Source organism: Pseudorca crassidens, chromosome 20 (assembly GCF_039906515.1).
Source record: "Pseudorca crassidens isolate mPseCra1 chromosome 20, mPseCra1.hap1, whole genome shotgun sequence".
Lineage (NCBI taxonomy): Eukaryota > Metazoa > Chordata > Mammalia > Artiodactyla > Delphinidae > Pseudorca > Pseudorca crassidens.
This window is the reverse complement of record NC_090315.1, coordinates 16,852,037-16,877,167: the sequence shown is the minus strand read 5'-3', so window position 1 is coordinate 16,877,167 and position 25,131 is coordinate 16,852,037. Positions and strand designations below refer to the sequence as shown.

Below are 25,131 nucleotides of genomic sequence, written 5' to 3'. Positions count from 1 at the left end.
TATGTGCAGAGGCTGTTCTCCCTGGAACATCCAGTCCACGTGCCTTCCAGGCCAGCTCCTTCTCATCATCAGGTGTCTGCTCAAACATTGTCTCCTTAGAGAGTCCTCCCTCCCACCCAGCCCATTACATTTTCATTCAGTCTTTACGGCACTTATCACAACCTGAAATTATACTGTTTATTAATTTACTAGTTCATCTTCTGCTCAAGCAGAAAGTGAGCACCACGAGGACAGGACTTTTGTCAGCTGTGTTCACTGCTGTATCCCCAGCTTGGCACCAGCCTTGGCAAAGGGTACAAGGGGCTCTTCAGAACCAGGTACAACTCTCTCCAAACAAACAACCCTTGCTCTGCTCTGAGAATGTTTTACTGACCGCAAAGATTGAAGGTGGGGTTGGGACCTGGTTCCCAGGGTAATCACTGCTGACAGGGGTCTTGGGCCCAGGTCAGCCCTAAGGTTCAAGGGGTCCCTAGGAGGAGGTGGTGGGAGCCAGGGCCCTGAGGGAGGCACTGCTATGCCCCAGGCATGGGTCATGGGGCTGGGCCAAGCCCACGTTTGATGCGTCTCTCTTCCTCTGTCTTCTGTCATCTGTCCTGGTCCTTATGCACTGGGAGTCTGAGTGTCCAGGAGCTCAGGCTTGGCGTCCAGGGTGGGAGGTGCAGGACCTTGGGTGAGGACCACAGCTATGTCAGGCCCTCCACAGATGATGGTGAAGGCTTGGGACTCCTCAGGTCCAGGGAGCTGGGCCATCCCAGGCAAAGAAGTAGTAGAGATGGAGGACACAGGGGAATGAGGGGAGTGAGGGGAGGGAAGGAGGGAAGGAAAAAGTGGGGGCAGGGGGAGAAATGGTGAGGAACAGGGAGGTAGAGGTGGGAGGGGGGTGTCAGGAGACAGAGAGAGATATGGGCAAAGAGAGATGTGAGGAGAGAGATGTGAGAACCAGAGAGACATTCATGAGGGTATAAAGAGGTATGGGGAAACAGGGAGAGAGATGTGGGGGAAGAGAGACACAGAGAGACCGATATGGGGGGTGGGAGAAATGTAGGGGCAGGGAGACAGGGATATGGATATGGGGGATAAAGATGCAGATGAAGAGAGACATGGGAAGTGGGGAGATAGATGTGATGACAGAGACATGGGGGCAGAAAGACAAAGATGAATGTGGGAGAGAAGAGAGACATGGGAAGTGGGGAGATAGATGGGATGACAGAGACATAGGGGGCAGAAAGACAAAGATGAATGTGGGAGAGAAAGGAAGAGGTTGAGAGACAGGGATGGAATGGGGACAGGGGAGGCAGAGAGAGACACTGTCAGCCCAGGGGCCCTGGCAGGCTCCATGAAGAGCCGCAGGCCTGAGTCTGAGTTATGTCCTTGCCCCCACCCCCACCCCCTCGTATGTCCCTCTTGTGCTCCCGCATGGTTCAGGCCACAGTCTCAAACATGAAGCCTCCGGGGACAGCCACTGCAGCTCTAGCTGACTGCTACTATCTGGAGATGCGAACCCAGTGCTGCTAGATTTGCTGAGCCTTCAGGAAAGACCAGAAAATATTTTACAGCATTACTGAGGCCAAAAGAATAACATCTGTGAGTCAGGCCCAACCCACTGGCTGTCAGGTTGAGACACCTTAGCTACAGAGGTACCTCAGGGGCTTTCTGAAACCCCCTCCCACCTCCCTTGTCCAGGCAGGAACAAGGGCCCTGGGACCTCAAGCTTGACCCTGGGGTTTTAAGCAGGAAAAAGGCCTGGTCAAATTTTGATTTTTAAAGACATGGTCCCCTTGGGAATTCCTTGGTGGTGCAGTGGTTAGGACTCTGTGCTTCCACTGCAGGGGGCATGGATTCGATCCCTGGTCGGGGAACTAAGACCTCACAAGCCGCGTGGCGTGGCCAAATAAAAAAAGACATGAGCCCCTCCACTCCCCACGCCAGAAAATACTCAGCAGTAAAACATAGGGGCAAAAGGGCCTTAGATAGGGCCTGGGAGACTCTAGTATAGAGTTGCAAACTCAAGCTCTATAGGGGCCAGGCAGGGAGCTCTCCCACAGAGGAGCACAGGCCTCCTATGGGGCCAGACACCTGGGTTTGAATCCTGGCTCTGCAACTTACTGACTGCCTGGCTTTGGGCAAGTTACTGGACCACTCTGTGCTTCAGTTTTTTCATATGGAAAATGGGGACAAGAGCAGTTTCAATATCAAGGTCATAGTGAGTTTTCAATAAGTTATTTACTCTGTGTCTAGAAGAGTGTAAGGGCTGCTTAAATATTATAATATTATTAATAATATTAGCAGCCACTACTCAGCTCCCACCGATAGTTGCTTGGCATTGCCATACTGATTTTTTTCAAGCCAGAAATTTGGAAACACGGGTGAAATGTTCTGACTTTCAACTCTGGACTCTAGTTTAGCTGAAAGCACACCCACTGTGTGGGCCAGGCAGGGCACTCACCGCGCGCAGCCGGCCCCGGTGCGCCGGCGCCAGTAGGCTCTCCGCGCGCAGCTGCTTCGCCAGCTGTTCCAGAGCCCGCAGCTGCGCCTGGTGCCGCTCGTGGCGCCGCTGGAGCCTCCGCACCCGCCGCTGCAGCGCTCCCAGCGCCGCGCCCAGCCCGGGCCAGGGGTGCTGGGCCGACACTCCAGGGCGCGGCCCCGTGGGAACCGGCGGACGCGGCAGGGGAGTCAGGAACACGGTGGCTGGGACCTCGGGGCCCCCGGATGCTGGCCCCAACACCACAAGCTGTACGGGGCCAGGGGCCGGGACGGCTGGACCAGGGGACAGGGACATGGCCTCCTGCGGAGTTGGAGGCACGACTGGTTTCTCGGTGCTTCGGGAATTCGTCTGCCTCTGGAAGACAAGGCAAGGGATGGGGGATCGAGGACATCAGGGCCGGACTCCAAGGAAAATTCCTCAGGAGTGGAGGGCTGAGAGTCAGCCTGCAGGAGGGACCTCCCTCAGAGGGGAGGGCGGGGGATCAGACTCCAGCAATGGGACTCTCCTGAGCTCACCTTGGCGGGCGGCGCTCCGGAGAAGATGGAGGGCACAGCATCCGGCCGCAGGTAGCGCACGCCCCAGCGCCACTGGAAGCAAGAGGGGGCGAAGTGCTCGCTGCACAGGTGCTGGTGGCAGCTAGGCACCCAGTGCTCACACCCCATGTGCCTCAGCCAGGCCTGCAGCCGGGGACCATCCTTCAGGGGGAACCTGCCGGGGGGCGGGGTCAGCGAGATCAGGTCCAACCCCACCCCTCCATGAGGATACGCACACCCAGAGGTCCCTGAGCTCCAAACCTCTGCCTCCCCTGGGCCAGAATCTGGCCCTGCCTCCCAACCAGGCTCTCAACCTCCTACTCACATCCAGTTCTTCAGGCTCCACCTTTTAAACACCCAGCATCAGCCCACCTCTCCCACCTCCGCTGACCCTCGCATCCAGCCTCCAGCCTCCCCTGGCTGGGTTTTTGCAACAGTCTCCTTCCTGGTCTCTTTACCCACTGTCACTCTCCCTTCCCCTCCAGTCTGTTCCTCCATATGAATCTCGGGAGGCAGTTTACAGAATTGGACAAATCTAGAATGTGGGAGATCCCATATTCATGGGGGTAGGGGTGGGATTATAGATTAAAAGAGATTTAAGAAACATCAGTCCAAAGGCAGATGTGGACTTTGTCTGCAACAAGCCATTCTGTAAAAAGATTTTAATACAATTGGGGGAAACTGAGCATGAATTGGGTATTAGATGATTGTAAGAAGTTAATTTTGCTAGGTGTGATAATTATATTGGTTTAACCTTCTAAATAGTCATCTGTTGGAAAAATATTCTGAAATATTTATGGATAAAAGACCTAATGTCTGGAATTTACTTTAAAATACTGCATTAAAGATGTACATGGGAGGAAGGTGGATGAAAAACATTAGCAAAATGTTGACAACTGGTGTAAATGAGTGATAGATGCACGAGGATTCATTTAAACAACTCTATTTTTTGTGTATGCTTGAAAACATGTTAAAAAGTTTTTAAACAACTTAACAACAACAAATAACCCGATTAAAAAATGGGCAAAGGACTTGAATAGACATTTCTCCAAAGAAGATACAAATGGCCAACCAGCATATGAAAAGATGCTCAACATCATTTATCATCAGGAAAATGCCAAATAAAACCACAAGATATCACCTCATAACCATTAGAATGACGACTATACAAAAACAAACAAACACAAAATAACAAGTGTTGGCAAGGACGAGCAGAAACTGGAACCCTGTGCACAGCTGGTGGGAATGTAAAATGGAGCGGCCTCTATGTACGGCTGTTCCTCAAAAAATTGAAAATAGAATTACCGTATGATCCAACAATCCCTCTTCTGGATACACACTCCCTAAAAATTGAAAGCAGAGTCTCGAAGAGATATGCGCATACTCATGTGCATAACAGCATTATTTACAATAGCCAAAAGTGGGAAGAAACCCAAGTGTCCATCAACAAATGGATTAGCAAAAGGCGGTATATACATACAATGAAATATTATTCAGCCTTAAAAAGGAAAGAAATTCTGACACATACTATAACATGGATGACTCTTGAGTACATTACGGTAAGTGAAATAAACCAGTCACAAAAAACCCAAATACTGTATGATTCCACTTATATGGGGTATCTAAAGTAGTCAAATTCAGAGAAACAGAAAGTAGAATGGTGGTTGCCAGGGGCTGGGGGGAGGGGAAGGAAATTGGGAGTTCTTGTTCAATGGGTATAGAGTTTCAGTTTGGCAAGATGGAGAAGTTCTGGAGGGACTTCCCTGGTGGTGCAGTGGTTAAGAATCTGCCTACCGACGCAGGGGACATGGGTTCGATCCCTGGTCCAGGAAGATCCCACATGCCACGGAGCAACTAAGCGCGTGCGCCACAGCTACTGAGCCTGCACTCTAGAGCCCACGAGCCACAACTACTGAGCCTGTGTGCTACAACTACTGAAGTCCGTATGCCTAGAGCCCGTGCTCTGCAACAAGAGAAGCTAGGGAAATCCTGCGCATGGCAGCTAGGGAAATCCTGCGCATGGCAATGAAGACCCAATGCAGCCAAAAATAAATAAATAAATATTTTTAAAAAAAGAAAGAAAAAGTTCTGGAGATTGGTTGCTCAACAATGTGAACATGCTTAATACTACTGAATTTAAAGATGGTTAAGAGGGGAGATTTTATGTTATGTGTATTTTACCACAATTAAAAATTTTTTTAATTTTAAAGTTTTTTTTTTAATGAATTAAATAAAAGCTTTCCCAGTGGGAGTGGATAGGGATTATCTGATAAGGCACCCTCTACAGGCGCCCAACTACTTCTGTGTCCATAAGAAGTAGTGCCACCCGTTAACTGGTGCCACTGTCCCCAACGTCTCTTTTTGCCCTCTTTTATAGCAATTCACTTTCTATTTGGACCTTGGTTCAAGACTGTCCACAATAAAGACCTCATTTCCCAGCTTCATTTGCAGCTAGAGGTGGCCACATGATTAAGTTCTGGCCAGTTTGTTCTGTGGGAGCTGCCAGAAACTGTGAAACATTAAAGGTTTATTTTAAGCTGCTAAATGTTGGGATAGTTTGTTATGGAGCATTAGGTAACTAATACAGTCAGTCATCCACATCCCACCTTCACAATGTCTTCCATATCTGTGACTTTTTTTTTTTTTTTTGCGGTACGCGGGCCTCTCACCGTTGTGGCCTCTCCCGCTGCGGAGCACAGGCTCCGGACGCGCAAGCTCAGCGGCCATGGCTCACGGGCCCAGCCACTCCGCGGCATGTGGTATCTTCCCGGACCAGGGCACGAACCCGTGTCCCCTGCATCGGCAGGAGGACTCTCAACCACTGCGCCACCAGGGAAGCCCTGTGACATTATTTACTTAATATTTTTCTTAAAATTGACCAACTTAAGTATTAAATGAAGATACCTAAAAGAGAAACTTTAAACCACAATTGAAAATGGAATACCAGCATCAATTCCATAAATAGGAGTTAACCATAAAAACACCTGATACCTTTACTTGCTGAGGGCTTTAAGGCCTGCTCTCTCTTTGTTAAAAAGGAAGAGTAAGGAGTGTTAGAGGGTGGGGGACAATCCCATCCATAGGAGACAGGACAAATAAACTCAGGCATATGCACACAAAGAATACCATGCAGCTCTAAAATAGGCTGAAGGCACTGTATGAACTGATATGCTATTGTCAGGCATACATTATGTGAAAAAAGCAAGGTTCCAAATAGAGTATATCAGCTTTTCGTAATTGTGGCAGCCTGAATAACGGTCCCCCAAAAGACATCCATGTCCTAATCCCCAGAGCCTGTGAATATTGCATTTCATGACAAAAGATGTGATTAAGTTAAGGATCTTGAGATGGGTAAAATTATCCTCTACATCATCCGGGTTGGCCCTAAAAGCAGTTGCAAGTATTCTTTTAAGAGGGAAGCAGAAGAACATATTACCACAGATAAAAGAGGAGACGCAATGTGATGACAGAAGCAGAGATTGGAGTGATGTGGCCAAAAGCCAAGGAATGCCTGCGGACACCAGAAACTGGAAGATGCAAGGAACAGATTTTCTCCTAGAGCCTCCTGGGGAATGCAGCCCTGCTGACACCTTGATTTTTGGCCCAGTAAAACCGATCTGGATTGTGAGAGAATAATTCCTATTGTTTTAAGCCACCAGGAGTTTGTAACAGCAGCCATAGGAAACTAACAAAGTAATAAAGGGGGAAACAAGAACATATGTTCAGATTTGCTTGCATTTACATAAAGAAACACTGGGAAAGACACATAAGAAAGTAAAGAGGCCACCAGTGGGTAGGAGGTGGATGGGATGGACAGAGGTTGTTGGTGGGGAGCAAAGGAAGGCTTCTCAGGCGAAAGGCAGACAGAGAGGGAAGTGGGGGATAGCTGGTGAATGAGGACAGAAGGGCTGACTCAGAGGAGAGCGTGGCATCCAAAGAGCAGAACCCCAGGGCACAGAGCCAGGAACTCTGGCCGATGCAGTTCCTTCACCCTCAAACTGAGATCCAAATGTTCTCACCAGCCTCCTTCTGCCTGGACACGAACATGAAATCCCTTGTACCAGCACTTCCCACCTACTCCTGGGCAGAGACTGCCAACTGATTACTCCACGTCCACTCTCTTCTTCTTCCTAACAAACTCCAACTTTTTTGAGGCCATAATGTGCCCTGTTAGACGACTGTCTCCCAGGTTCCTTTGCAGTAGGTGGGCCACGTAACTAAGTTCTGGCCATGTTGGGTGATACATCTAGGATGGTACCTTAAAAGTGAGAGGGTTATCAAATGGAATCAGAAGCAGCTCAAGGCGCAAAGGAGGAAAGTAATATCAGAAAACCTCTTCCTAATTTGGTCTTGGTTTTATTCTCTTTTGTTCCTCTAGATGGCAACATTTATGATAGGAAATGTCCCTCTCTAAAATTCTACCTTAAGTGCACAGCCAGTGTCCTCCTTTTTTTATAGAATATTTTAGTCTTGTTGGCCATTCTATCTACAGCACTGCTAAGAGTTCTTCTTTTCTTCCTTACTAACATAACTCAGGATGTCTTCAGGGTGGTTAACTGCCCATCAAAAGACTACATTTCCCAGGCTCCTTTGCAGTTTTTTGGAGGGGTGACCAATGATGAAGAACCTACCCTTGGGTGGGATTTCTGAGGCTTTGTAAAGGGGACCAGCTCAGTTTAGAGTTGTGTCTCTTTTGCTCTTCATCCCTTCTCTTTTCTCCCTACCAGAAATGGTTGGGCATGATGGCTGAGGTACTTGGCAGCCACTGGATGGATATGAAAGATGGGACCCTCATCCCTGATGACTGTGGAACTGCCACACCAGTGCTCATCTGCCAACCTCTATACTTGCTTCATGTGAGAGAAAAATAAACCTTGCGGTAGACTGTACTATTGTTCAAGACATTTGCTGCCCTTCCCCACACGAAGATACACATTTCCACTCTACTGACCTGACGCTTGCCATAGACTTGCTGTGGCCAAAGAAGTAAAAGTGATATGGGCCACTTCTAAGTATGCAATTTACCAGGAGCCACTGGGTGATTCTCCCCACTTTCTCTTTCCCCCCCTCCCACAAGACCACCAATACTCCAGGTAGGGGAGGCTCCTTCAGCCTGAATCCCCAATTAAGATACAGTAGAGAAGGGCCACAAATGGCCGACAAAGGACATTAGTGTGAGTGAGGAATAAACCTTTGCTGTGGTAAGCCACTGAGATTCTGTGAATTTGTTACTGTAGCATAACCTAACCACGCTGATTCCTACAGACCCCGTAATTTGGTAAATCCACTATTATTTCAGGACTTTGTTACTGCCAGACAGATGCAATTCCTACCTGTGAGACACCTCCCCCTGCCATGAGAGATGACTGTCATTTGTTCCTGAAAGGGCCTAAATCACAACTAATGAATGTTTCCTTTGGCACCCAGGCAGGAATTTTGAGTTACTTCCTAGCAGCCACTTCCCTCAGTGTTTCACCTTGTTCCTTCCTAGCATCCATGCCCTCTCTTGAATCTCCTTTGGAGACTGCTCCTCACCAAACTCTTAGCTAAATGGCTTCTTCAAGAATGACTCAGGGATGGACCTTGAGGTGGGAATGGGTCAGCCTGTGTGAGGAACAGCCTGGCAGCCACTGGTGGGATTTAAACAACACAGGCATGAACTGATTTTTATACGGTCACCTGGCTGCCATGCACAGTTCTCACTGTTCTCCTTATTATTATGTGTGAAGCACTTAGAACACTTACCTGGCATACAGTAAGTGCTCTTTAACCAAGTTATTATTGTCATCGCTGTAAGGGAAGCAAGTGTAGAAGTAGGGAGACCAGCAAGCATCTATCACAGCGTCTCATTAAGAAATGATGGGGACTTCCCTGGCGGTCCAACGGGTAAGACTCCGTGCTCCCAATGCAGGGGGCCCGGGTTCGACCCCTGGTCAGGGAACTAGATCCCACATGCATGCCACAATTAGGAAGTCCACATGCTGCAACTAAGAAGTCCGCGTGCCACAACTAAAGATCCCACATGCCACAACTAAATATCCCGCATGCTGCAACTAAGACCCAGCACAGCCAAAATAAATAAATAAAGAAAGAAATATTAAAAAAGAAAGAAAGAAAGAAAGAAATGATGGCAGCCTGGGCTATGCTGTGACAGCAGAGGTGATAAGAAGTGGTCAGACTAGGAATGTGGTGGGTTTTCTTTCCTTATTTCCTAATCCTTATTTCCTAATAGTTTAGTGAGGATTCTGCCATTTGCATTTATAACTGTATTGCCAAGGAGTTAGGGCTTTTGTTGTGATTGCTGCAGGATGGGACTGTTTTGGAGGGTAGAGTCAAAGGATGGATTAATGGACTAGATTGGGGGCAGTGGTGCTGAAGAAGAGAAAGGATCAACTTGTGTCCTCAGTTCTCAATGAGTGACCCCGCACCTATCCATGAGCTCTGTCAGGGCAGGAACAAGATCTGTCAGGGTCCTTTGTGTCCACCAGGAGCTTACTTACTACAGGAGACACTCGGAGTTGCTGACTTAATAAACGATGTCAGAGTGATATATATTAAAAAGCAAGTCTGGACATACTGATTTAGGTCCAAAAACTCCTCTGCCCTCCTCCTCCCCTGAACCAGGGTCCCTCAAGGGATAGCTGGGACATGGCATTCTGAGTTTCCTAAGGAGCCCACCTGAAATGCATTCATCGAATTCATCCAACAAATATTTACTGAGCACCCACTACATGCCAGGCACTGTTCTAGGTGGTGGGGACACAACAGGGAATAAGACAGAAAAACATCCCTGCCTTCATGGAGCTGACATTCTAGTGGAGGAGCCAATAAATGAATATATCAAATATGTGGTATGCCAGAAAGTGGTAAATGTTAAAGGGAAAAATAAAGCAGGAGGCGAATAGGGAGAATATGTATGTACGGGAGAGGGTTATCATTTTACAGAGTGGTGGTCATAAAGGGAAGATCTTTCCAGGCAGAGGGAACAGCACAGGCTGTTCAGAACAGGGAAAGGCCCTGGGGCAACACTGTGCCTGGCATGCTAGAAGAACATCGAATAAGCCAGTGACACTGGAGCGGAGTTAAGTAAGGGGCAGGAGGGAGGAGATGAGGTCAGACAGAGAGTGGGGACCCAGCTCCTGTAGGGCTTTGTAGACCTGTTCTCTGCCTGCTCCAGCCTCACCTTCTTGTCTTTACAGAGTCAGGTGGGAGCTGGGGAGGGGATCTGAGCCCTGAACAGACTGTGGGAGCAGGGTGACAAATGGAGAGGCTACTAAAATAGTGCAGTCATGCAGTCGGGAGGTGACACTGGCCAACACCAGGGTGGAGGCAAGGAAGGGGGTTAGAAGTGGTAAATTCTTGATAGACTTTGAAGGGAGAGCCAACAGGATTTGCTAATGGACTGGATGAGGAAATGTGTCCTGGCCAACTTAGACTAAGGCCACCAGGGACAAACATGTAGTCTAGGGAAGTCACGTTTATTTACCACAGCAATAAGGGAACTGTACACCAGAGATACTGTGGGGAGTTTCATCAAACAGAGGAAAATAATTATTATTTGGGTTTGGTGAATAGGTGAAATTTAGGTGAAATGTAAGTGAAACAGTGTTTGGATAGGCTCAAAGCAAAGCAGAACTGTGTGTAAAGGGATCAATATCAGACCTGGATTACAAAGTGGACCCAGGGTCCGTCTCCTTGGAAGCAATAAAGTTTGGATAGATGAGGAATACTGTGTCCAGAAACCCCTTACCTGAAGCTCTGCACCTGGACTGTAAATCAAGGTTGCTTCTCTGTGTCAAAGTGACTCAACTTCTCCAAACCTTAAGTAAGATGTTTCATTCTTACTGATGTAATTTCAAACAGCAGTTTGTGATGGCCTACGATTTTAGAGAACAAAGCTTCCTAGTAAGAAAGCAGCAGTCACTCAAAAGAAGGGGAGTTTTGGGCTTCCCTGGTGGCGCAGTGGTTGAGAGTCCCCCTGCCGATGCAGGGGACACGGGTTCGTGCCCCGGTCCGGGAGGATCCCACATGCTGCGGAGCGGCTGGGCCCTTGAGCCATGGCCGCTGAGCCTGCGCGTCCGGAGCCTGTGCTCCGCAACGGGAGCGGCCACAACAGTGAGAGGCCCGCGTACCGCAAAAAAAAAAAAAAAAAAAGAAGGGGAGTTTTGTCACTTTACATCTGCAACACGTCCCTGAGAAAAATACAGAAAATTTTTTTTCCTATTAACTCTTCAGCTAGCTTTTCCCGTGTCTGTCATTCCAGCCAAATAAATGAGAGCAGGTTTTTTGTTATTGGGTTTTTTTTGTTTTACAGTTCAAGCTAATTTTTACTTTCTCAAGTGTGAGAAAAGAGAAGAAGTAAAGATGACTCTAAGGGTTTCTAGCCTGAAAGACGGTAAGGATGGAAAGCTATTAACTAGGATAATAAAGGATATGGGAGGTTTTAGGAGAGACAAAATCAGGAGCTTGGTTTCGGATGTTTTGAGTTTGAGATGCCTCAAATCCGTGGGGATGGCGAGTGGGCAACTGTAGGCTCTTTCTGAGCCTGGACCAACCTCACTTCTGTCTTCACGGCCCTCCCATTCCTCCGCTCGCCCCGTTCACTACCTGCAGTTAATCGTCTACCCCTGCTGTTTCACACATCTGCACCTTTACATGTGCGGTGTCTACTGTTAGTGAAACACTGGGAACGCGGTCTCTTCAACCTGCTAACCCTGCTTCCAGACACCGGCAAGATGGACTAGGTCCCCCGCCCTGCTGCATTTACCCTCGGGCCCGCCCCCACAGGGCCCCGCCTCCCTGCAAGGCCCGCCCCTCGCTTGTGCTCACTTGTAGAAGCTCACCGGGCGGTTGTCCGCGCCCAGTTGGCCCGCATTGTTGGAGCAGTTCGGAGCCCGGCAGTACTTGGGCATGGCTGTCCAACCCAACTGGCTTTTGCTCGGTCTGAAGTCGCACTTTGGTCCTCGCCGGGCGCCGCAGAACCCCGCCCCGCCCGCACGCTTGCAGCGTGCCTGACGTAAGGGGCCTCGTCACGTGCCTGCGTACTGCGCGCCAGGCCGTGTTACCACAGCTACGCCCTCGTCACGTGGCAAATGGAGACAAGCGAGAATGTCTGCGCAAAGCCGGCTCTTAGCCACCCGGACCTCATCACATGATGGGGGAGAGGTGGCGTCAAGGCGTTTCTGAGTCTGCGCCAACTCTTCAGTCTTTTTCGGCTCCACCCTACGCTTACATCCGGGCGACTGCCACTGCGCGGATAGTCGCCCTTGGGTGAGGGTGGGGGGGCAGCAAAAAGCGAGGCGAGGAGGCTTTGGCATTAGCTTCGTAAAAGTTAAAACCTGATATTTATTGAAAGATGAAAACACAGACGGGATTTAAAAAAAACTCCACAGCGCTCGATCAAGTATCAAGCTGAGGAGCCGTGGCTCCACCCTGCCAGACCCTCCGCTCCGACTCTTAGCTCTCATTGGTCAAAAGCGCCGCCTGGCAACCCTGAGATTGGCCAGACCGGCAGCCGGCCGCGTCCAATGGGCGGCGGCGCCGGCTTTCCCGCGGCCGTTCGCTGTTCGGTGGCAGTTGAGGAGTGTAACGGTCGCCGGGCTCCGGAGTGACGATGGCGGCCTTGGGGCCCGGAGGCTACGCGCGGAACGATGCAGTCGAGAAGTTGCCATCCATCATGGCGGGAGTTCCGGCGCGGAGGGCCCAGTCCTCCCCGCCCCCCGTTCTACCGCTCTGCCTCCGGCGGCGGACGAGACTCTCGGCGGCGCCCGAGGACACGGTGCAGAACCGGGTGAGGAGCTGCTTGCCTTGCCCATCTCAGTTCCAGGTTCCCCTGGGTCTCCCTTGGTCCCGCCCTTAGATCTTTGGCCCCGCCTCTCAGCCCCCGGTTGGTACCCCCTCTAGTTGCTCTCTGACCCGACTAGTCCTCTAAACCCCGCCCCCTTTGCCAAGGCTCATCCCACTGCCCTGTCTCCTCCTCTCTCGGGCAGTGCCCGTCGTTCCTACTCCCACTTCTCAAACCCTGGCCACACCCTTAGCCCTTGGAGCGTTGCCGGGGTTCCTCCCTGGCCTTGTACCCTGGAGCGCATTTTAGTTTTGCTAATCACCTCCTAGTTCTGTTTATCCCTTTAGTTACCTTTAGACGTATCTCTGGGCCACTTTTGTATCCTTCCACTTTTGTTGACCTCACCCCCCTCTTGGTCTTTAGGGTCCCTACCAGGGTTCAGTCCCGAGTCCTACTTGTTCCAACTCTTCCTCAGCTCTAGCCTGCCTTCCTTCATCCGCTGCCTTCTCTTTCCTTCTCCTTTACCAAGGTGGGATTCTTAGTCCATATTGCCACCCTAAATTATGGACAGGATGTGAGTAATATTTGTAAAATCTCAGCAGCACTGCCGGAGTTAGGGAGACGGCGTGTGGAACAGTTCCTTAAATCCTGAGACACAGAAACAAAGATTTTAGAGTAGGTAGAAGAAATTCCAGTAGCAAAGCAGCAATTTAAAAAATCGTTTTCCAACTCCCTGAGCTGCAAAGTCTGTTTTTATAAAATGGAGATAACGATAACCATGGTGTTGCAGGGAGATGCGACAAGATTGTGAATATGACCTACTTGGCACAAAGTCCAGGTAGAGGGTCAGTACTTGGTAGCTGCTGTGGATCTTGTTCCTCCTCCGTGGCTTTCTGCTACACTCTGATTATATCACCCACTCCTGGGTGCAAGGCGCTAGGCAAGCGGCCTCTGCCCACTTCTCTCGCCATACTTCTTCCCTTGGCTTCCCTCTCATGAAGGTTCAGTTACACTGGCCTGCTTTCTGTTTTCCTGAGGCTCCAATCTCTTTTCCGCCTCTTAGCCTTTGTGTTTGGTGAGTCCTCTCTCTGAGCTTTTTGCTGCAGTCGACCTGGCTGGCTCCTATCCCTCGAGTCTCAGCCTGAATATCCCTACCCTGAAAGGCCTTCTTGAACCCCAGCCTAAAGCAGACCCCCACCTAAGTCTCTCACCCAGAACCCTGTACTTCATAGCCCTTATGTTGTATGTTCCTGAAAGTGCCTTGTGGGCTCTAACGTGTATAAAGGAGAGGAATAACAATAGTAATTTCAGAGATGCAGTATAACAAGGTGGTTAAGAGCACCGCCTCTGAACCCAGACTGCCTGGGCTTTAACCTTAGTTCTGTTCTTCCTTTCCTGATCTTTTCTGTGTCTCAGTTTCCTCATCTGTAAAATGAGGATAATAATATAAGTGTTCCCTTATAGGGTACTGGTGAAGATTAAGTAAGCTCACATATCTTAAGTAAGCTCACATATCTTAAGTACTTAGAACAACAGCTGGCACACTGTAAGTACTCTCTTGGTGTTAGTTACTGCTGTGATTGTGTATTCAATATTTTGGGTGATTGATGTCATTTATTTTTCTTGTTTGGTGGTGTAGGGGTCCATCCAGCTTGCGAAAGACCTAGTCTAAAAATTACCAGCTATGCTAATGCCCAGTAATGCTGATTAACAGATTAAAAAAACGTGACTGCCATTGCCTGGTTGCCTGGGTTAGTCCTGGCACTGCTCCTTCCAGATGGATTACCCTCATGGGCCTCTGTTTCCTCATCTGTAAGGTGGAGATGATGATGATGATAGTGACCACATCACAGGGTTGTTGTGAGCATTAAATAAGTTAATACAGTATTTAAACAGTGCCTGTCTCCTGGTTAGATGCTCAATAAATATTAGTTATTACTATCTTATATTTGCCTTTCATTTCTGAGGCCCACGACCTTGCTTGAGAATGTTTTACTTTATAATAATTAGAAACTAGTCTCTTCAGAATATGAAAATACCACAGTTTGTTAGTTCATCCTCTAAATTGTTTAATCAGCCATGATGGGGACTGGCTTATTTGACTTATCTTGCTTAGAGAATTTTAAAATTTTAAATGCGACTGTTCAAGTTCACTTGTTTCTTTACTCGTTGAACCTCTAGACTGTGAATTTATTGACAGTGTCCACTTTTGTTCACTGCTGTAAGCAAAGTGCTGCACAAAGTGCTGGCTTTGAAGCCAGAGACTACCTGGGTTTGTATCCCAACCTTGCCACTCCACGGGGGTGGGACCTTGGGCCTCTGTCCTCATCTGTAAAATAGTGGTGATAATAGCACCTTCTTTGCAGTGTTGTGGGCTGTCAAGTCTTTCATTCATATAAAATACTTAGAGTCTTATTCACCTTCTCAGTGAGGCCTTCTCCCCTTCCTCTGTACTCTCAATCTCCTTCCTTGCTTAATTTTTCTCTAATGCTCCCATCGTCACCTGACATCTGTTTTACATATTTGTTCTGTTCATTTTCGATGTCCACCATCCCATCACCCCCAGAATGGGAGCTCCAGGAGGACAGGGATTTTTTTTGTCTATCTTCCTCACCATCCTGTGCCCTTCACCTAGCACTGTATTTATCAAAGCAGCATTTGAGGAGGACAAGCTTTAGTTGCTGGTAGATGACTCTAGACGCTCAGTGAATGTGTTGGAGTGACAGGGATTGAATGGGTGGCTGAGGTGACTGTGCCACGTGGGGCCTGCTGGGGCAGCTGCTTCTAATTTGGGCCTTTTCCCTACAGGTATCACTTGAGAAGGTGCTTGGCATCACAGCCCAGAACAGCAATGGCCTAACCTGTGACCCCAGCACAGGCCACGTGGCCTACCTGGCAGGGTGAGTGAGTGGGTGGGCCTCGGCCTCTGATCACCGATCCTGAGTTCAGAGCCTGAAGTCTTCAATGAATCTCTCTGGGCCTCGCCTTTTCCGTCTGTAGAATGTATAATGCTGCCTACCTCTGAGGGCTGTGGGAAGGATTCCATGGGCCCTTCTGTGTATAGAACAGTACCTGGCATGCGTGAGTGCTAAGAAAGCCTTATTGTGACTGCAGGCGGGAGGTGGCAGTGATTCTGGGAAAGGTAGGTGGTTAAGATCCAAGCCATGGTTGGTGTCAGCCATCTGGATTTGTGTCCCAGCTCCACCGTGTGTGCCCTTCTCCAAGCCTCTGCTTCTGTAAAACAGAACTAGTGGTACCCTCCCCTTGGGTAGTTAGTTGAGAGGACTGAAGGACATTTGCAACTGTTTATTCCACAAATACTGGTCTAACCTGGCACTCTTCTAGGCACCGAAGGGACCCCTCACCCCCACAGGGCAGGGCAGAGCAGGGCCATAGTAATTCCTGATGAACAGTATCTGTTACTGAGTCTCTGGGAAGCAGCCAGAATAGAGGACAGGGTTGGGCTCTTGAATCTGACAGGTGTGGATTCACTTACCCACCCTGTCCCCAACCTGCTGGGGAGTCTTGGGTAAAGGACTTCCCTCTCTGTAAAGGGCTTCAGTTTCATCATCTATGAAAAGCGACAAAGATTCCTGACCTCATCTGGCAGTTGTGAGGATTTAAAGAGATTGTGCACAGTATGTCTTTATTAGCCCAGAACCTAACAGTTACCACAGAGGAAGTGTTGGCTTCTATTTAAGATTATATTGATATTAATAATAATGTTGGGACTTCCCTGGTGGCGCAGTGGTTAAGAATCCGCCTGCAAATGCAGGGGACACGGGTTCAATCCCTGGTCCGGAAGATCCCACATGCCGCGGAGCAACTAGGCCCATGTGCCACAGCTATTGAGCCTGTGCTCTAAAGCACACGAGCCACAACTACTGAGCCTGCGTGCCACAACTACTGAAGCCCGTGCGCCTAGAGCCCGCACTCCGCAGCAAGAGAAGCCACTGCAATGAGAAGCCCATGCACCACAATGAAGAGTAGCCCCCGCTCGCTGCAACTAGAGAAAGCCTGCATGCAGCAACGAAGACCCAACACAGCCAAAAATAAATAAATAAATAAATGTGTAAAATAATAACAATAATAATAATGTTAAGTGCCCAGAATCCTCAGCATAGATAATGGGGGAGAAGGAGACTGAGGAGAGAAGCATCGGTTCAGAAAGAGCCTTGTTTATATGTGGGCTCTTGTGTTGGGAATAGAATCATCCCTGGACCCCAATACTCCCCTTAGTTTGGGCACATTTTCCTCTTTCTCCCCAGCTGTGTGGTGGTGATTTTGAACCCCAAGGAGAACAAGCAGCAGCACATTTTTAATACAGCCAGGTAAGCTGGGACCTGGGCATGGGGTAGGGGTGGGACCAGGGTCCTGGCACATCCCTCCTTCCCCACACTGCCTGGAAGTGCTTGTGGGTGGGTGACTCATTCATTAACCTGGTGGTTCAGTGACATTCACCAAGGGTCTGCTCAGTGCTAGGTACTGTTCCAGGTGCTGGGGACATGGAAGTTAACAGAAGAGATGAGAATCTGCTCTCGTAGAGCTGACAGCTTGGTGGTGGGGGGAGGGACAGACTAAACTAGGTGGCAATTCCTAGCCGACCATGAGACCATGACTGTTGCTATGGAGGAAATGACGAGGATGTGTTAAGGCAGGTTTGCAGGCAAAGGACTCTCGTCAGAGTCTTATCAGAGCCTCCCTGAGGCTGAGAGCTGAAGAAAGTGAGGGGGTGACCCATGTGAAGGTGTGGGGAGAGCACTCCAGGCAGAGGGGACAGCAAGAGCAAAGGACCTGCAGTGGTTAAGAATCTCAGGATGTTTGAGGAGCAGTCAGGGTTCCATGGGTGAGGGGGAGGTGGGGCTGGAACCAGCAGAAGCCACATCACAGGGGCCTTGGGAGGGGTTGGCTCTCATGCTGATTGCAAAGAAAAGCCACGAGAGGGCATTTGCAGGCTAAGGATATACTTCACGCACCCCAGCCCTCCAGTACACTCTATCTCCCTTCCTTGCTTTACTTTTTTCCACAAAATGCACTCCTTTTTGATATGCTGTCTGATTTCCTCAGCGATGGTATTTACTGTCTCTTTTCACAGTGTGAGCTCTCTGACGGCAGGGACTTTCTCTTAGTTAATTTCTGTGTCCCTATACCTTGGGTCAGTGTCTAGCACATTGATAACACTTATCGTTTCCTGAGTGAATGAGTGTGATTTGGGTTTTAGAAAGATCTCTCCAGCTGCCAGTTTATTGAGGAAGGCCCTTGGCTTTGAGCAGGCCCAGGATGATGCCCGGGTCTGCCTTGGGGCTGATTGAACACTGTGTCCTCCTGGGGCTTTGGTCCCAACCGGGTTGTGACCTTTGGGAGGCACCTCACTGCAACTTTTTATTCCACAAATACTGCACAAATAGCTCAAGCTTAGCTCCTTTGGCTGGGCTCTCCAGGTGGACGGATAAGTTGTGGGTTTTCTTCTTCCCTTACGATCCCTAAGGCAAGGTCCCTAAGATACAGTTTGGTAGATACAGATTCCCTCTCAGAAGGGGCTTCTTGGACCCTTGACTCTGACTGTGGGTTCTGTCACTGGTGGTGAGGGCAGAGATGGGTTCCAATCCAGACTTAAAGTGTTTATTCACTATGTGATCTCAGGTGAAATACTTCTTGTCAATAATCACAAACTAGGGGCCCACAGACTTGTCTGACAGTATGTTTTAAATATTGGACTTACTTGACAACGTTTAAAGTTTTCTACACAAAAATTCAGATGCCCTCTCGTTTTAGAAATGTGAGAGATTCAGATCTCTGGGGCCCACATTCTCCTATGGCAGGGATGGGCTGGAGCTTGGTGGCATTTGTCAGAATGCCCCTTGCCCAATTCTTCTCATCCTCCCTGTTGCCTCCCTGAGTCCTGTAGGCGGTAGAGTAGGTAACCTTGATCCGAAGCAGATAGCATAGAAGTATCCACTCTCAGTCACAGATGGGTCTGTCTTAGGAGGCAGTGTGGCCAGAGTAGAGGTGTTCATTGTGGCTGCATTTCAGAGTCACCTGATCCCAGGCTTCACCCCCAGAGAAGGCTGAATAAGTTAGTCTGGAGTAAGACCTAAGCACTGCCAATTTTTAAACTTTTTGTATTGAAATAATTTCAGACCTACAAGAATAGTACAAAGAGCACCTGTACACCTTTCACCCATATTTCCCAAATGCTAACATTTTACCACATTTGCTTTATCATTCTCTGTCTATGGGAATTCCCTGGCAGTCCAGTGGTTAGGACTCCGTCCTTTCACTGCCGGGGCCCAGGTTCAATCTCTGGTTGGGAACTAAGATCTCGCAAGCTGCACTGTGCGCCCCCCACCCCCAAAAAAAGTATCATTCTCTGATTCTTTGTCTATATACATAGTAATTTTTTTCTGAACCATCTGAAAGTAAGTTGCATACCTGATACCCCTGTACCTCTAAATACTTAAGTGTGAATTTACTGCAAAAAAAAAGTATGACCTTTCAAAACCACAAAGATTGAGCAAAGTCAGGAAATTAAAGTTGGTACATCACTACCATCTGCTCCTCATTCAGCCTTCACCATTTGTCCCAAGAATGTCCTTTACAGCAAAAAGGATTCTGTCCAGCATCACGCATTGCCTTCAGTTGTCTCTTCAGTCTCCTTCAATCTAAAGAGGTTTCCTCCATCTTTTCTCGACTTTCATGACCTTGACACCTTTGAGGATTGCAGGCTGGGTGTTGTGTAGAATGTCCCAGCGTTTGGGTTTGTGTGCTGTTTCCTCATAGGTAGAGTTGGGTTCTGCAGGACCACCTCCGAAGGAATGCTGCGTTCTGCTCAGTGTGTTCTGTCAGGAGGTGCGTGATGTCGTTCTCTCCTGTGGCTCGTGGTGATCACCTTGAGCCCTTGGTTAAGGTGGTGTCTGCCGGGCTTCTCCACTGGGAAGCCTCCCTTTTCCCCTTTGTGATTAGTGAGTATCTTGAGGGGAGCTTCTCTGAAACTATGCAGATACTACCCTGTTCCTTACCAAACTTTTACTCACTAGTTTTAGCATGGCTTTGATATTTTTCAAAAGCTCCGTGGGGAATTCTCATCTGCCCTGTCTGGTTAGGTAACCTTGGCACGACTTCCTTGTGTTGAGGTCTCCTCATCTCAAAACTGGCTAGGAAGGGTCTTGACTGCATGGAGTGTGTGTGAGGAATCAGAGTAGCGCAGGCCCGTTTGGCAGAGGGCCAGGCGCAGGCTCAGGCGTGCAGTAGGCTAGGGGCAGCTGCAGACGGCAGACCTGCCCTCTTCCCCACCCCCAACAGGCATGGCTTAAAACACAAGGGTGTGCTCTTCCTGCACAGACAAAACCAGGAAGTGGGCACTTAGGGGGCTGGTGTCTCTGCCAGCATCAGGGGCCCCACTCCTTCTGTCTTTCTGTTCACCATGCTTATTGGGAGGCTTAAGATCACCTCCTGGCCCAAGGTGAAATTCTGGTTGTCATGTGGGAGCAAGTGGGGAGCAGGGCAAAGAGTTCCCTTTGAGAAGCTTTTCTGGAAGTCCCACACAACACTTCAGCTTACCTCTCATTGGCCAGACTGCGTCATGTAACTGTGCCTGTGTGGCTGCAGGAGAGGTGAGGAGATGTACTCCAGCTGGGGCCGTTGCCATCCCCATGAAAACTGGGCTTCCCTTCGTGAGGAAAGAGAGACGAGTGGATATTGAATGGGCAGCACACCTTGGCTGCTACCTTAAGGAGCAGTGGAAGCTGCAGAGGGTTGAGTTGATGAAGATAAATATTCTATGAGATTTTCAGTGACTCACTTAGAGGCCTCAACTTAGTTATCTGCACAGCAGTTTACTCATTCGAGGTGGACAATTACTAGACTGCTAAGGAACAGAGGTAAAAGCAGGATTAAAAGAGAGAGGAGAGAAAAAACAACACAGTCTGGGAACAGTGAAACTTGCTGCCACAAAACATGCAAACTAGACTGATCATTCAGGGTTCTTGCAGGCTAACTGGGAGTGTCAAAGAGAAATGTGTTGGTTGTTTACGGGTTTTCCAGGACACCTTCAGCGTTTAGCAGTGGAGCACAGGCTGCAGGCTGTCTCAGTGTGATGTCTGCCAGGATCCTCCATCAGTACCACCTGCATAGTTAGGCCAGATCTGTACCATTTCCTGCATCTACATTTCTCAGGGTTACAGGGTACATGGGGTCTTAGGGAGCCCACACTGTCAGAGGGAGAGGGAAGGAGGGTTTCCATACAGCATCCACCCCGTCAGGGTTTGGGGTTTTGGGGAGGAAGGGCCCTTTGCTTTTACAAAACCCCATTTCCCTGTGCCGCTGCCCCCACTTCTTCCAGCAGGAAGGAATGCACTGGGTGCTATGCTGGGCAAGGACATAGCACTCGCTCTCTGGGAGCTGCAGGCGCTCACCTCTCCCGGCCTCTTGGGAGTGAGGAGTGGGCCGAGTGCTGTGAGCACAGCCAGGCTGGAGTCTGGCTGCCCACCCTCAGTGGAATCAGTAATCAACCCCTTTCCTTGCCTCCAGGAAGTCTCTGAGTGCCCTGGCCTTCTCCCCTGATGGAAAGTACATAGTGACAGGGGAGGTGAGTCGTGATCATGACTGAGTGGGTGGGGAGGGGCCTTGGGGCCATTCCTTCTACCCCCAGGAGGCCTGAGGAATCCCTGGAATAGCTCCTTCCTGGGCTAGAAAAGCCCTGTGACAGATGGGGGAGGTGGCTTTCGGGCGCACTCTGGAGCAATGCCAACTTCAGCCCCTCAAGCCCCTCAAGCCCCACCTGGGTGCAGAACCCGGCAGCAGTAAATGGCCCCATCTTCCCCAGAACGGGCACAGGCCTGCTGTGCGCATCTGGGACGTGGAAGAGAAGAGTCAGGTGGCGGAGATGCTGGGCCACAAGTACGGTGTGGCCTGTGTGGCCTTCTCCCCCAGTATGAAGCACATTGTGTCCATGGGCTACCAGCACGACATGGTACTCAACGTCTGGGACTGGAAGGTAAGAGCTGACTGGTAGGTGTGTGACAGGCAGCCAGCTGCCAGAACACCCTGAGTCTTGGGCATTGGGAGAACTAAATAAGGTAACTTGGTAAAGTGTTTAACCAGCAAATATTTATTGAGCATCTACTACATGCCAATGCCGGTTCTAGGCACCTGTTGCAGGGCATGTGACAAGTTGTCAACCCAGGGAACATATAATTCTTTTTATATTGACCAGCTGTGACCTTGAGCAAGGGACCTAACCTCTCTGTGAGTCTGTTTCCTCATCTGTAAAATGGGTATAATAGTATCTGCTTTGTTGAGTTGTGAGAATTCAGTGAGTTGATATGTGCTGGAAGGCTGGACTTTGGAACAGCTTGGGGAGGACTTGAAGTCGGGAGAAGTGGGTATCAAGTCCTGCCTCTGTTCATGACCTGCTGTGTGACCTTGAGCATGTGACAGCCCCCTCTGAGCATGACAGGGTGGTGGGGAGATGCACTTCCCTTGTAGGACTGCTGAGGGGATTCCACGAGTTATCCTGTGAAGGGCTCAGCAGGGCCCAGAGTAAGAGCCCAATATCCGGCAGCATGGGTCGTGTTGTCCTTACCTTCCAGCTGTGGCTGTCCTCAACACCATGTGTGGGCTGCAGGGCTTGGCCTCTTGAGGAGAGCTCTGGAACTTACTCTCACGTGGGAACCTTTCCAGGCCTCAGTCTCCTCTGTGTTGGGAATGATAAGAGTGTCACACGTAGGTTTCCCCAAAAAGGAGGGCCCAAGAAAAACAGACTTGGAGCAGGGGAGGGTGGAAAGACGCAGGGCTGAGGGCAAAGGCTCAAAGAGTCTGATGAGGTGGGTGCTGGCATGAACTTCTCTGCACCGATTCTTCCAGAAAGACATCTTGGTGGCCTCCAACAAGGTATCATGCAGGGTCATCGCCCTCTCCTTCTCCGAGGACAGCAGCTATTTTGTCACTGTTGGGAATCGGCATGTGAGGTTCTGGTTCTTGGAAGTCTCCACTGAAGCAAAGGTGAGTTGCTGTCCCTGCCACCTCATCCGGGCCCAGGGGGGGAACTGTCAGGGGCAGTAGGGACTCCTGGTTCTACCTGAGATTCAGGGGCAGTGGTCTCAGAGGCTGTCTAGCCTCTCAGGGGTCTGCCTTCTGCTTCTGGGCCTGCTCTCCAGGTGCTGACTGACTGGTAGGCCCTGCTGGGTAACCTCCCCTGCTGGACCCTGGGGCCAGACTTCATCCCTGGCCTGCTGCCTCAAGCCACTGTGCCTGGAAGTGTGTGTTCTCTTTGTTCTTCCCTTCTCCATTTGGAGGAGTTTCTGAGAGTTCTCCTGTTTAGCTGTGTCGTATCCACTGGTCATGAGAGGCCCGCCGTGACCTTGCTGGGGGCTGGGCCATGTGGACAGTGTCTCACTGTGCCCTGCTCTGCCTCCAGGTGACGAGCACAGTGCCCCTCGTGGGGCGCTCAGGCATCCTGGGTGAGCTGCACAACAACGTCTTCTGTGGTGTGGCTTGTGGCCGGGGCCAGATGACAGGCAGTACTTTCTGTGTGTCCTACTCGGGCCTCCTCTGCCAGTTCAACGAGAAGAGGGTGCTGGAGAAGTGGATCAACCTAAAGGTACCCCAGCCTCCCTCTCTGCTCTCAGTGGGGGAAACACTCCCCATGACATGTGTCTACAGGGACACTCAGCAGTCCCCCTGTGTGATAGTTGGTCACAACAGCTCTGGGTCTGACTTCCTGTTCTGCTTGTACAACTCTGGGAGAGTGACTTTCCCTCTCTGAGCCTCAGTTTTCTTATCTGTAAAATGGAATTACTGCTGCCTACCTCACAGAGTTGACAGGGGAGTCATGCGAGATAATATATGTAAGGCACTTAGCACAGTGCCTGGTTCCCCTATAATGGGGGTCAGGGTTACAATTGCTTTCCCATCGCCATTTGACCCAGTTCACATTTCTTTTCTTCACTGGGCACTCTTGGCTGGTGGGAGGACCGCTTTTTTTTTCTTTTTTAATCTAAGGTATCCTTGACGTAATAACTTTTATATTACTTTTATCGTTAAAGACTATATAAAATACATAAAATTTTAAACTAAAAGGTGACATATCAATAAATTACAGAACCACTTTTCTTCGGGATCTGAGGGTCTGAATCCAAGCTGTCTTCCTATCCTGGGCTTGGATGCCTGTTTGGCTGTTAGCAGGAGCATCACAGTTGTGCTCCTTGTCCTATTCCTGCTCTTATGACTCCCCTCTGGAGCTCAGCTTTAGGGTTAATGGCATGGCAAGAGGTGTGTGGAAGAATTCCGAGCTTTATCTGTCTTTCCTAGTTGGTTAAACATCATTTATTTCTCTCATTTGAATCCTCTTGCTAGAACTCATGCAGCTTTTAAGCAAGTCAGAAGCTTTGGATAGATAGATGTTTAGCCCCTGAGCAGGTGTCTTAAATGACCCATAAACTTAGTCCCTCTAGATTTGGAAAAGCTCCTCTAAGCTCTATCCAGAGGTCTGGCAGTTCCTGCCCCTTCTATCTGCATGCCCTGGCAGAAGAGACAGTCCTTCCTGTATATAATAACTTTTTTCTGTGCTGCTTTAAAGTATAATCTCTATGAAGGTATTTTTAAGCAATAAGGAATAAAGCCTAAAATTTAATTTAAGCCTAAAATTCAACGCTGCTACTGCAAGCAACCTATCTGAAGTCACAATCGGCTGAGATATTTTCCACACACAGCTGAGTTCCTCTATAACAATGATAACTCTGTCCCAATTTGTGCCTCTGTCTGCCTGCTGCCCCCTTTCCTTCAATAGTGACTGAGCACTATATCCTGATTTCAAAAATCTTAACATTTGCAAAAATGGGTTTCTTAGACCCCAAAGCTGTAAGGCTTTTCTGGAGGCCCAAAGCTGTTCTGTCAGCCCCCATATCCCTGAACTGGGCCACACAAAACACGAAGTCCACTTGGGTCCCCTTTGCCCCCACAGGTCTCGCTGTCTTCCTGCCTCTGTGTCAGCCAGGAGCTCATCTTCTGCGGTTGCACAGATGGGATAGTCCGCATATTCCAAGCCCACAGCCTGCAATACCTCGCCAACCTGCCCAAGCCGCACTACCTTGGAGTGGATGTGGCCCAGGGCCTGGAGCCCAGGTACTGCCTGGCACGGGGAGGGAGAGGGGCCTACCTAGAGTCTGTCTGCTGATATCCATCCATGCTTCCAGATCCATCTACCTACTGGCCAGCCTTGGGCTGGAAGCAGGATACAGGCTGTAAGGAGGCAGCAGGATCTCGTGAAGTCTGCAGTCTAGTGAGGGTGCTGGATGGTAAATTAGTGCATAAACAAGATCATTTCAGAT

The 25,131-nt window shown here is 49.5% G+C and overlaps 2 protein-coding genes across 9 annotated transcripts in view; one reads left to right on the top strand and one right to left on the bottom strand.

Annotated features, from left to right (window-relative positions):
- Positions 1–163: 163 nt before the first annotated feature.
- On the bottom strand, positions 164–12,056 carry THAP8 (THAP domain containing 8). Of its 4 annotated transcripts, none has more exons than XM_067720330.1 (5): positions 11,848–12,012; positions 10,769–10,895; positions 3,001–3,193; positions 2,447–2,839; positions 164–741 (listed from the first exon to the last, which is right to left on the bottom strand). In XM_067720330.1, the coding sequence occupies exons 3-5, from the start codon at positions 3,145–3,147 to the stop codon at positions 601–603; spliced, it is 681 nt and encodes a 226-aa protein (XP_067576431.1). In that variant the 5' UTR covers positions 3,148–3,193; positions 10,769–10,895; positions 11,848–12,012; the 3' UTR covers positions 164–600. The 4 variants fall into 4 exon arrangements, with proteins under 4 accessions (XP_067576431.1, XP_067576432.1, XP_067576429.1 ...); XM_067720331.1 differs by having other exon boundaries at positions 11,862–12,012; XM_067720328.1 differs by lacking the exon at positions 10,769–10,895 and having other exon boundaries at positions 11,848–12,056.
- A 92-nt stretch (positions 12,057–12,148) lies between these two features.
- Positions 12,149–25,131, top strand: part of WDR62 (WD repeat domain 62) — a 46,011-nt gene continuing 33,028 nt past the window's right edge. For all 5 annotated transcript variants that reach the window (XM_067720087.1, XM_067720091.1, XM_067720089.1 and 2 more), the window contains exons 1-8: positions 12,149–12,808; positions 15,611–15,702; positions 17,071–17,133; positions 21,332–21,389; positions 21,627–21,797; positions 22,667–22,804; positions 23,220–23,402; positions 24,765–24,925. In XM_067720087.1, the coding sequence (XP_067576188.1) occupies positions 12,632–12,808; positions 15,611–15,702; positions 17,071–17,133; positions 21,332–21,389; positions 21,627–21,797; positions 22,667–22,804; positions 23,220–23,402; positions 24,765–24,925 (1,043 nt within the window). In that variant the 5' untranslated portion in view covers positions 12,149–12,631. The remainder of the gene's footprint in view (positions 12,809–15,610; positions 15,703–17,070; positions 17,134–21,331; positions 21,390–21,626; positions 21,798–22,666; positions 22,805–23,219; positions 23,403–24,764; positions 24,926–25,131) is intronic.

Coding starts and splice junctions, on each gene's coding strand:
- THAP8 (XM_067720328.1), bottom strand. CDS start 11,930: ATGCCCAAGTACTGCCGGGCTCCGAACTGCTCCAACAATGCGGGCCAA. Junction 2,840..3,000: donor CCGGAGCGCCGCCCGCCAAG/GTGAGCTCAGGA, acceptor CTTGTCTTCCAG/AGGCAGACGAATTCCCGAAG. Junction 742..2,446: donor ACCGGGGCCGGCTGCGCGCG/GTGAGTGCCCTG, acceptor GGGATGGCCCAG/CTCCCTGGACCTGAGGAGTC.